Below are 11,232 nucleotides of genomic sequence, written 5' to 3'. Positions count from 1 at the left end.
AATGAGTGCTGCTCAAAAAGGCCCAAACATACTGTATACAATATGCAGCATCAAACTGTTTAAAAAGGGGAATTGCGCCCTCTAATGCACACATTGCACACATATGTACACAATAACATGTCAGATGGCCTCCTATACATCCGTGCATTATACTGACCTTTGTCTTGCATGGTGCTTTCTGTTTTATTTAAGGGGGGAAGTCTTTGCTTTATATGTTTGTAAAGACAATGTTGGTTTGGTTTCAGATCATAACTGCAAATTGTGTTCATTAGCATGCATGTGGTAGCACTCATTTGTTCATGGTAATTGCAGCTATAGATTTCACATCACATGGCTACTGTGGGCATGATGCATACATAGACAAATGTGTTACATACACAGAGTGAAATGTTTAAGACTTGAGAAAAACGTTTCCTGTTACCAACCTAATGTGCACACATACTGAAGCTCAGCTGCAGCGTTGGCCACAGCTGAGGAAAGACAGCTGGCCTCCACTCCCCTTGGTTGATGTGACACAAGAGAGGGGAGCTTTGATTGTCTTGGCAGAGAGCAGAGATCAATGACGTGTGATTGTGAGGGATCATGGAAGTTATAACTGGATACACAATGTCTACAAGCATGTGTACATGGTCCTCAAACAAGACAGAGCAAGGTATATTTTTTTTCCAAATTGCTTTTTAATATGGAGATACTGAAAGTACAGCTTACAACCAACAGACATATACTTCTGATATATATATATATAGAAACTTATAGTTTTAGTAACTGAAAAAGTGTTACAGATATTACTTTTAGACCAAACATAATCATAATATTCACAAAGCTGATGGTCAAAGGTCACACACAAGACCATGTCCTTACTGGGTTCACAAACACTGCAGCTGTGCTTCTGGTTTGACAGGACAATATAGTGAAAAGTAAATCACAATGACATGAGTGAGTAGTTTATCTGAACCACAAGGGGGACAAAATACTTAATATTCCTCACAAAAACACATTCAGTTTGTTGGCCTTGTGTGATCTTGCTAAGCACAACTTTGCTTACTTAATTTCCTCATTTATATCCGTTCCCTCTGTGACTGAAGGAAATCATTTTTTAGATATGAAACAGACCTAGGTTGAGAAGCATTTGCAAAGAAATTAAATTTTGGTTAGCTTGAGCCTCCTTTGGTGCCAGTTGGTTCAGATTTGGTAAATGGCACAACACTTTGAGTACCGAAATGTTTACATACAATTATTTGAAACTATTCTTTTAGTGTACTATCCTGTGACTCAATAACTAGCTAAGAATATCAAATTTGTTCAAATGTGGTTAACCTTACTGTGCCTGGTAAGTAAAAAACATCAACTCATAATTATATGACCCAGGTCTAATATGAAACATTGATACAACAGGGATACTCTTTTTTTGTTAGAATGTGCATCAAACTATTAACTTAAGCCAAACAAAAGTAGTCACTTTTTATCAAATCTAGCAAAAACTGGACTTTGTTACTTCTTGAATATTTTCATTTTTATTTGTACATTAGCTGTCTTTTTTTTTAACACAAGACCAAGCTGATTGACTCACAACTTTCACATACAAACATATTACTGTGACTATCAAACTGACAGGCTACTTGAAATGTGTTAAGGAAGCAGTACTATGCAAATGTTCTTAGTTTCACCAAAAGGTAAACATTGATTGAAAACACCAGAATGTTATTTAGCCAATCACGAGCCGACTCAAGTTATGACCCTTCACTAGACTCTTCCTCAGCGGCTCTTTGATCCATTGGAGATCGAATGGGTGATTTTGCAGACCGTGCTGACTCATTCTCTCCTTGGCTTCCAGCGGTTGGCTCGTCAGTTGGCTCGTTACTGGTGTTGAGGAAGGCTTGGTACTGGTTCCAGAAGCCTGCTGAGCTCCTGGTAGCAGGAATGTTCAAGGAAGTCATAGATGTAGAAGAAGGAAGTTGATCAGTAGAGGAACGACTACTCCGGGCTGGTGGACGTGTTGTTTTGGTTACCACACCATGGTGCTTCATGTGCCCCTGGTAACATAAAGCAATACTTTAGCAATTTCTTACACATAAATCATTTTATATTTACAGCTTTCGTTCTATACTAAAGCTCCTGAAAATGCATTGTACTACAACAATTACTCTGCCAAAATATCCATACATCTCATCAATGTTATTTTATATCAAACAATTTTTTTCTTCACCTTCAGTCCACTGCGACTGGCATACTCTTTTCCACACTCAGCACAGCAATAGGTCTTCTTCTCAGGACGAGACATTGGCGATGGGAGGGTTGGGGCGAGGTTGATGGGGACAGAATCATCCAGTGCTTCATTTGGAGCCAATCCACTAATCTTAACATCTTCCACCCGATCTTCCCTCCCATATGAACCAAAGTGAAAGCTCTGACGTGTCTCTCTTACAAAAGTGGAAGCTCTCTGCGATGAACCCCTTACTTCAGCACTAACAGTGTCAGCAGTATTTAAAGTGGACGTCATGTTGGGGTCCTCATCAGGCACAGTTCCTTGGTCTTGCTTTGATGTTGCTAGTGGAGAAGACTGATCTTTGTCTTCTTCCATGGGTTCTGGTGATTGGGGCCTTGGGGAGACTGACTCTGATTCCAAGGTTGGTGTTGCAATAACATTAGGAACATCTTGACTCAGGATGGGGTCAGTGGAAGTACTGAGACAGGTGTAAGCAAAGGGGTCACCAAGGACAGGTGTGCTTTGTATGTCCTCCAGGTTTGATCTGGAGCCAAGGAAGACATTGGAAGAGGTAGGTGCTTCATCCTCTCTGCAGTCCACTTCCATAGCATTAGATGACACTGTGGTTTTGGTGACAGTGGAGGAAATTGGTAAGGGGGTGGACTTAGGAAGATGGACATTGCCAGTAGCTTGTTGTTCAACTTGGTTGTCTTTGCCAACTAGGGAAGCTTTATCTGTCTGCTTGGAAGCTGGCAAGGGGGCACTGACACAAAGGACAGGTGGTTCTACACTGCCTGGTGCTGGAGTTTGTGTGGTAGGATTCATGAAGGGGTCAGGGCTTAAGTCAGAGGGGGGGATGAGGTCTGGGCTGGAGGGCCCAGACTTACTCTGATTTTTGGTGAGCTCAACTGATTTCGTACTTCCAGATAGAGGGACAGAGCCAACTGCTGAAGTTTGAAATTCTGAGCTTGGGGCTGGGCTCTTAGAGTGGCCTGCTAGAGGAGGTGTTTTAATAGAAACAGTATTTGGGTCAGTGGACTCGGATTGAGATTGTGACAAGGGTTTGGCATTAGAATCATCTGGCATCTCATGTGCAGAATCCTCTGTGCCATCTGTGGGCAACTGTCCACCAAGGTGCATACGGATGTGGTGCTGGAGCACTAGGGCATTAGTGAACTTACGCTGGCACAGTGGGCAGGAGTTCTGGACACGTGCATTGGGTGGTCGGGCATGATGGGTGGCCAGATGTGACCGCAGGCTGCCTTTGGTAGAGAAGGATCTGCCACATATCTTACATGGAAAAGGGCGTTCTCCAAGGTGCGTAGCCTGGTGCAGACGCAGTGCTCTGGGACAGCTCAGCACCCGTAGACACACCCCACACTGATTGGTTGTCAGGTTACCAGCTGGACCTGTGATGCTTAGTGATGGTAGCAAGCCCTCCACCATGGCACTCGCTCCATTGGCACTCATGCCTAGGGCAGCAACCATCTCATGGGTAAAGTTTGAAACAGAAGTGGAAGCACGAGTCGAAGATGGTGGGGACGCCATGACATATGTGGTCGAAGTGCTGGCATTTGTGAAACGACTGTTGGCTGAACTTGCAGAGGTAGTGGCAATGCTAGATAACATCTCCAGCATGGAGGTGGAAGTAGAGGAAGAAGTCCATGGAGAAGAGGAGTGGGGAGCCTTCTCTAGCTTCTCCACCAGCCTCTGCAGCTTGGAGGTTTCAGATGTAGGAGTGGAGGTAGCTATGGAGGGAGGCAGGGAGGATGAAGTGGTGGTGGGTGGACCTGGGACTTTAGGAAATGAAGAGAAAGGGAAAGAAAGCTGAGAATAGCTGGAAGAAGCAAGTTGGTGGGAGCCTGGAGTAGAAGGTAGTGGGGTACGTAGCAAGCCCAAGGCTGGATGGTTGTAGAGGGATGAATGTGCAGTAGGAGTAGAGGAAGAAGTTGAGACAGATGGGAAAAAGAGCTTAGGCAGATGAGCTAGCTGGGAGTAGGCAGCAGAAGAAAGCATTGGTGCGTGAGGGGGGGTGTTCTCATCAAAGTGCTGCTGCTTGGCACCCTTAAATAACCCTGTGATGTTGGAAGATGAAGACAAGGAAGGGTTGGAGAGAAGAGAGGTAGCCAGAGAAGAGGTGGAAGTTGAAGAGGATGAGGATGAGTGGGATGAGCCAGAAGTGATAGAGGCTGCCGCTGCAACAGCGGCAGCCCTATTGAGCTGCAGAAGAGAGTGGGAAATCAAAGCCAGGTCTACACTAGGGGGTAGGGGTAGGGTAGAAGGGGTAGATCCTCCAGAGGCTCCCAGAGAGAAGCCAGTGCTGGTACCACTGACCTCCACATTATCTCCACATGCTTCATCCTCAGGCCTGCTTTTTGGCTTCTTCTGCATCATATTCATGCCACTAGTACTGCTACTACTGCTCATTGTCTGTCCCATATCTGATCCCCCAGTGGCCCCTAATGCTACCCCAAACAAAGAAGGTGGCAGGAGTGAAAGTGAGAGCTCTGGGTTTTGCTCACGATGGCGCAGGAAGTGCACCTTGAGGTTGCCTCGTGTGGTGAAGCGGCTGAGGCACACTGGACACTGGTAGGGTCGTTCCCCTGTGTGTGAGCGTAGATGTATCTGTAGGGAAGAGTCACTGCTGAACATTTTTCCACAAAAGCGGCAGGCATGTTGGAGGCGGCCAGTAGTGGTGGAGCTGGATGCAGAGGAAGAGTCTGCTCCTCCAGAGAAAGATTGCAGAGCATTTTGGGAGTTTGGGACCATAGATACTGATGTGGGGAGGGATGAGTTTAGAAAGGACAAGCCACTGTGCCCACTCACTGAAGTGGTATTTGGAGATTTCTCATGAAGATAGCGGTTGGGAAGAGCTAAAGACAAGGCCAGCGGATATGTGGAGGAAGCCATAGAGATGGCAGCAGAGGAAGAGGTGGAGGGAGCTGAGGATCGAGAACTCATCCTCAGATAACCATGAGCCCCTGCAGTCCCACCTGTCCCTTCCATCTGGGGCTTGTGGGGCTGCAGGATTTGAGACAAGGAACTGCTCGGCTTTGTGGGTTTATTGGCTGCCTGAGAAGGTAGCAGGGAGGAGAAACATGCCAGGAGAGGAGCAACAGAGGTGGAAGTCTGAGCTGCAGTTGGCTGGGTAGTTGGGCTGGCTGCCCTTTTGCTGCCTTCTAGGCAGAGCTGAGGCAGGGGAGGGAGGAGATGCTGGGAGGGTGTGTCTATAGTATAGGAGGCTCCACCGAGGCGTAGCACCTGTCTACAGATCTCCTCTGTTATCTGCATCTGATGGATCTGCCTTTGCTGAAGTACCCGGAGCTCCTCCAGGATCAGGGCAATGCTCAGTTGGGCCCTAGATGGTGCAGCTGAGGCAGATGTCACTCCTGGGCTGGGAGTGGGAGTAACAGGACTTGGGGGGCCCTCAGGCACACGGCTGGGGCTTCCAGGGTGCGGTGGAGGACATAAGGAGGCAGAGGACGATGAGGAGGAAGAAGAGGTGGTAGTGGTGGCTGATAACCCCAACTTGGGAGAGGCCATGTGTGCACTTCGGGAGGGGTGGATGAGGGCACTTGCAGAAGATGTAGAATTGCAACCAGACAGTTGAAGGGAAGGTGGATGTTGAGTTTGGGAAGACAGAGAGGAGTAAGGGAAGCCAGGAGAGAGGGAGAGCTGTGGGTCTTTGTGGGGCTGGTGGGAGGGCTGGCTCAGTGAGCAGGATATTGGTGGACCCTCAATGGGTAAAGAGGGGGTCTGAGAGCCCTTGAAAGATGAACGGAGAGCGGGGGTCAACTGGGAACTTTGAAGAGAGGATGATGAAGAGCACAAGGGAGAATCCAGGATAAATGGAAAGGAGTTTGACTTCACTGCCAAGTTGTCATCTAAGGAAATTGAAAGAAAAAAAAATCCTAAATGTAAAAATAACAAAATTATCAAGGTTTACATAATGGTCTACAATCTTTTTTTATAATATAGTTTTTCAAAAACTATTTTAAATACAAATCCAAATTTCATGGCACTTATAAACAACTTACAAAAACCAGCAGTAAGAAGTAGTTATTAAGTGGCTACTTGATGTCTAGGAATTGGAAGAATTCAGCTGACTTAACATTTTTGCTTAATTTCCACCACCTTCTCATCCACCACTGTTTTCTTTACCTCTTTGTCCTGTCTATCCTCATCACCTGCAGCCTCCCGACCACGGCACTGCCACACACACACAAAGAATACGCAAGAATATACTGCTCACCCGTAGAGTAGCCTACCTTGTTTCCAGGGCAACACGCACAAGACAATGGACTTTAACCCCCCTCCCCAATAAAAAGAAGCCACATCCACACACTACTCTTCCATCCCTGTCCCTCTCTCTCTTTTTTCCTTCCTCCATTCAATCTGTCTCTTTCATCTCCTTACGAGCCCTTCCCCCAGTAGCTCAATGGGGTGCTAAGGTTTAGGTCCTGGTTGGGTACTGGACACTGTACAGGGTGCCTGATTGGCTGGCAGACTTGACCTTAAACACTCTGAGGTTGCATTCCTGATACGGTTTAGAGCCAGGCAGCGGAAGAGAGGTGTAGTGCAAAGAAAACAGACAGACGTGATGACTCACAAACCATTAACAAGCTAGCTTAGCCCAAAGAAGAACATTGTGACAGATATAAAAGCACATACACAGGCATACCTGTCAATGCACAATACCCAGACACAAAAGAGTGAGCACTTTGTATGCACAGGGTTGCTCATGCACACGCTAACACATACAGAACTAACTGCTGTTTGCTCGAAAGCTACAATTTTATGACACAATGTGGGCCCAACTCCTGTAACTTGAGTGAGCAGACATACACAAATACACACACTTGCGTGCACACATACACACACACTTCTTCATGGGTATGTTCATGCTTCAGTGCCCAGCAACAAAGCTGAGAGAGGACAATAGTCTAATGCTATTGCAGTTAGAACACCTTATACAGTGCCTCACAAAGTTTCCTTTTCCTTGACATTCTCATGCTCATCTCTTTGCTTCTACCAAGCCTGTATCTTACTTCTTGTAAGACATTTTCAAATTCACTATACGTTGTTTTCACCAATTATTTTTCTGGGGATTTACTGTATATCGCCTCATTCTGGGTGGTCTGTGTCTTTGAACCTGGCCGTGATGACGAGTGAAGACATTTGGGTTTTACAGGGCAAAGAAAGCAGCTGTCTGTAGGCCAATTATTCCAACAATCCTTCTTTTTCTTTACTTTTTCAACTAGCCTTTAACCCAATGCAAATTGAATGAATTTAGCTGTTTAATAATTCTGGTAAGAAACCATTTAGAAATGATGATGGAGATTAAATGATCACCTCAACAAAATTAACAAGTCTTAACTGCCCATAACGACATTTCTGTTCAAATTACAAAACTGGTATTTCCCATATGAGGTTGGACAAGTCATCCTAGGTCACAAGTTTATCAAAGTTAAAGCATCAGTTTAAGGCCTGCATTAGAATGACACAGTAGATATACCATAAAAGGATAATCTACCTATACACTATGAGCAACTGGCACAATATGTGCATGTTGAGGAGAAGTAAAATCTTTGAGGTCTAAACTTTCCATTTAATGTTGTTCCAATACCACTGAATAACCAGTATTCTTTTAATGAATAGTCTATTCCTCACCATGTTTAAGTATCCGACAGGCACCGAGGGTCAGGTTCATAAGCTGCTGGGGTCGTTTCTGTTTCCGACGGGACATGCTTCTGCAGGATGGGACCGACGCAGGGGCGCATTGGCCAACACAAAACTTTTATTCTGTCTCCCTGCGCACTGAAAAAAGTAGGTATCTAAATTACTTAGGAGGAAAAAAAATGTAGAATAACTAAAGTATCATCTTCAAAAAATTGACGCTCCGGATTGATTAGTCTCAAAGCGTATCCATGTCAGTGGCATTGTGGTGTAGAGAAAGAAAAACCAAAGAGGCATGTGTGACAGTTTTTTTTCTCAACAAGTCTCCCTTTTCTCAAAACTCACTGTTACACACACACACACACACACACACACACACACACACACACACACACACACACACCTCACTTGTTCATCCTCTACTTTGCATTCAAATGGCGAGTGAACACCCCTTCTTTTGAGCCAAGAGTCCACTGCCTCTCTTTGGTAAACCCTCATACATTGACGCTCAAGTTAATCACATAAAGACCTTTGCCTGAGCTTTCGATTACTGATGTGAGCCTATAAAATCTCAACGTCAACGTGTGCGTCTTCCTGTGCGTAACCGAAGTAAATTGTGCGCACAGGTGGGCGCAAAAGCCAACGCCAGCTCGGTTAAATTAATTTTTTTTTTTAAACATTAAACCAAACATATTGTGTCAGAGGCCACCTGGTCACACATGCACATATCCAAGTCTATTCAAGGTGTGCGATATGTGTGTAAGGTTTCACGGTGCTCCGGCCGTCTCTAAAACAGGCTCCTCCTGTGTGAGCTCAGTAAACAGCGGCTGAAATGAGGTGGAATTTGCAACAATGGCGTAGAGGGAGCACAGCTGAGTGAACATCACCCTCTCAGAGCCTCTCCAACACATAAGGCCACTGACTAGAGACACAATGCTCCCTTTTCACCCTCATCCCGACTGCTTACCACGTGGAGCGAGAACTTAGTGAAAGAAAGACACAGGCAGAGTGAGGAGAAAAATAATTTTTCACTCGGGCCCTGTGACACCCCCCCACACACACACACACACACACACACACACACACACACACACACACACACACACACACACCTCGGTTTCTCTAAGGCTTGGACAGAATAATAAACTGCATCCGAGCTTTGAAATAAATTCTGAATGTTATAGATCCTCACAATGTAGCAGTCAAGCAATGATTTGTGTCTGAATTATTTAAAATAGTCTTCCTTTGTTGGACACTGCAAGTCCGATTCATTTGATTTATATAGACAGTTTAACTCCGGACTATGTCATTTCTGTAGTGGGCCTATGGACACTTTTCTATGCAAACAGAGCAGTGATTTCCGTACAATATAAAATGATCGAAAAGAAAATAGGCTAATTAGGCTATAAACATTCGCGTCATAGCGTAATCGATAGTATTTTGTCAAAGAGAAAGACGTGGTAACTCTCATAGTTATTAAACAGTCAAAAGAGAGAATATCGTTGCTTTTTAACCAGAACTCTATTGTGCCAACAACGCATTGGTAGCCTATTTTTCGTGCCATCTTGCCAATATGTTCGCTATCCGACGGTCGGACGTTTTAACACCAATCTTTCGAAACAAGCGCAAAATACGGCGGTGAGATGCGCGTCCCCGCTACTGTACGGCGACCTGTTGCACGCCACGCGCGCTCACACATCATAACAAGTTATGATTCATAAAATATTTTGACTTCTCGAAAAAAAAAATGCAGTCCCGGATGTGCATTTCCCCCACAGGCCGCTCGTCGCCGACACAACCGCTTGAAATATAACACAAAAACAACTTACCATGTTTGAAACGATGATTTTTTTGGCAGCGATATTGTGTAATAACACGAGGGGGAAGCTCAGGAGCTTATGTTGGGTAAGATCGGCTCCGTCTCTCAGCCGGGACACTGGCGCAGCAATTCCCTATTCACTCCCAGGGATGCGCAGTCGGACAGACGCATTTTTTTTCTCAATTATTTATCTCCGTCGCAAATCGCTTTTCTTTCTCTTATGACAAAGGGTTATACTGCCTGAATGTATTTACTCATAGTCCACTGGCAGGAGGAGAAGCAGGGGCGGTGAAGATAGCTGTAGGCCTACTCGCTACACGGGGAGGATTATTTTTCTTGGCCGTGCGTGCTGCTCTTCCTCCTTTCTTTGTAGCCTGTTTGTCGGGGCCTGCTCCTGTCAGGCCTGTCTGCGCTCTCTGCGGTACTGTCTGTCTGTCTGGTTAGCTGGCTAGCTGTCTGTCTCCCTGTCTCTTATAATTAATGGCCCTCGCCGCCAGACGGTCCTCTGGGAAACAGTGACCACGGTTACCTTCACATTGGCTCTCAGTGTGCATCTCACATAGGAGTGCAGGCCCGGGCATACACACCTCTAATGCCTGGCTGTTCTTACGGTGATTTAAGATTTGTACAGGTGTGCATGATTGTCCCACTCCCCACCCTGTTGTCATAACAAATCCTAATTCATATTTTTTCATAGTTTGATAGAATATCATATTTAGTCTCAGTGATAACAGTAATATTTTAAAATGTTGGATCATTGGCACTGCACGTGTTATCCCTATAGATGCAATTAGTTCTTATTAGTCTTAAAAGATCTATTTTAGGTTTTTGACTTATAATGTAGGAAGCACACTAACAGCCAACATTACCATGATGCGACTGTTTTCACAAGCAAAGGCAGGTACCTCTTCACCATCATATTTAGGTCATTTGGAGACAATATACTGGAAATATATAACGAATAAAGCCAATAATAGGTCTGAGTGTGTAGCTATAGCATTCCTCTTGAGTGTCTTATTAGTCTGACTTGTTTAGAGAATGGATTGGATTATCTAGTGCTGACTATGCAAGGCTGTCTGACTTCAAGTAAATTTGAATTCTGGGGTTGTGTTTAGACAACAGGACCTCCAGCATGACTTTGACATATTTTAAGCTCTGAAGTTTCATGACAAAAACATATTTATTTTTGTCTTTTGGCTTGCATGACGGTATATTCTCGACTTTATCTTGGGACAAAATATCTTGTTGAATTGTTAGCTTGAGGTCCTTTTTTTTTCTCGACCCGTCATGTTCCATCGATAACAATAGTGCTTCAGATGGCATATGTCCTTTTCAATACAACACAAACCTATAGTTTCAGAATAATCATGAGACAGCCTTCTCTGATGATGAAATTAAAAAAAACAGAATAGCACATATCAGGTGCACAGACAAAATTCATGTAGACACTTTATAAAAAATGACTAACTTTGAAGAAACTCTATCATTATTGATCAAAAGTGTCATTAAAGGTGATATTTTTCACAATGTC

The 11,232-nt window shown here is 44.6% G+C and overlaps 1 protein-coding gene across 6 annotated transcripts; it reads right to left on the bottom strand.

Annotated features, from left to right (window-relative positions):
- Window positions 1–922: 922 nt before the first annotated feature.
- sall2 (spalt-like transcription factor 2) lies at window positions 923–10,308 on the bottom strand. 6 transcript variants are annotated; one of them, XM_031306902.2, is made up of 4 exons: window positions 10,231–10,308; window positions 7,877–8,023; window positions 2,207–6,090; window positions 923–2,033 (listed from the first exon to the last, which is right to left on the bottom strand). In XM_031306902.2, the coding sequence occupies exons 2-4, from the start codon at window positions 7,950–7,952 to the stop codon at window positions 1,731–1,733; spliced, it is 4,263 nt and encodes a 1,420-aa protein (XP_031162762.1). In that variant the 5' UTR covers window positions 7,953–8,023; window positions 10,231–10,308; the 3' UTR covers window positions 923–1,730. The 6 variants fall into 6 exon arrangements, with proteins under 6 accessions (XP_031162762.1, XP_031162759.1, XP_031162761.1 ...); XM_031306899.2 differs by having other exon boundaries at window positions 9,712–10,304; XM_031306901.2 differs by having other exon boundaries at window positions 9,956–10,304.
- Between the last annotated feature and the right edge of the window lie 924 nt (window positions 10,309–11,232).

This window comes from Sander lucioperca, chromosome 9, assembly GCF_008315115.2.
Source record: "Sander lucioperca isolate FBNREF2018 chromosome 9, SLUC_FBN_1.2, whole genome shotgun sequence".
Lineage (NCBI taxonomy): Eukaryota > Metazoa > Chordata > Actinopteri > Perciformes > Percidae > Sander > Sander lucioperca.
The sequence above is the reverse complement of the archived record's forward strand: the minus strand, read 5'-3'. Positions and strand labels throughout refer to the sequence as shown.

Bases quoted from the DNA above. Each gene is read 5' to 3' on its own strand.
- sall2 (XM_031306902.2), bottom strand. From the start codon at position 7,952: ATGTCCCGTCGGAAACAGAAACGACCCCAGCAGCTTATGAACCTGACC. The intron at 6,091-7,876 runs GTGAGGAATAGA...CAATTTCCTTAG, and splicing joins CTGTCGGATACTTAAACATG to ATGACAACTTGGCAGTGAAG. The intron at 2,034-2,206 runs GTGAAGAAAAAA...TTATGTTACCAG, and splicing joins CCAGTCGCAGTGGACTGAAG to GGGCACATGAAGCACCATGG.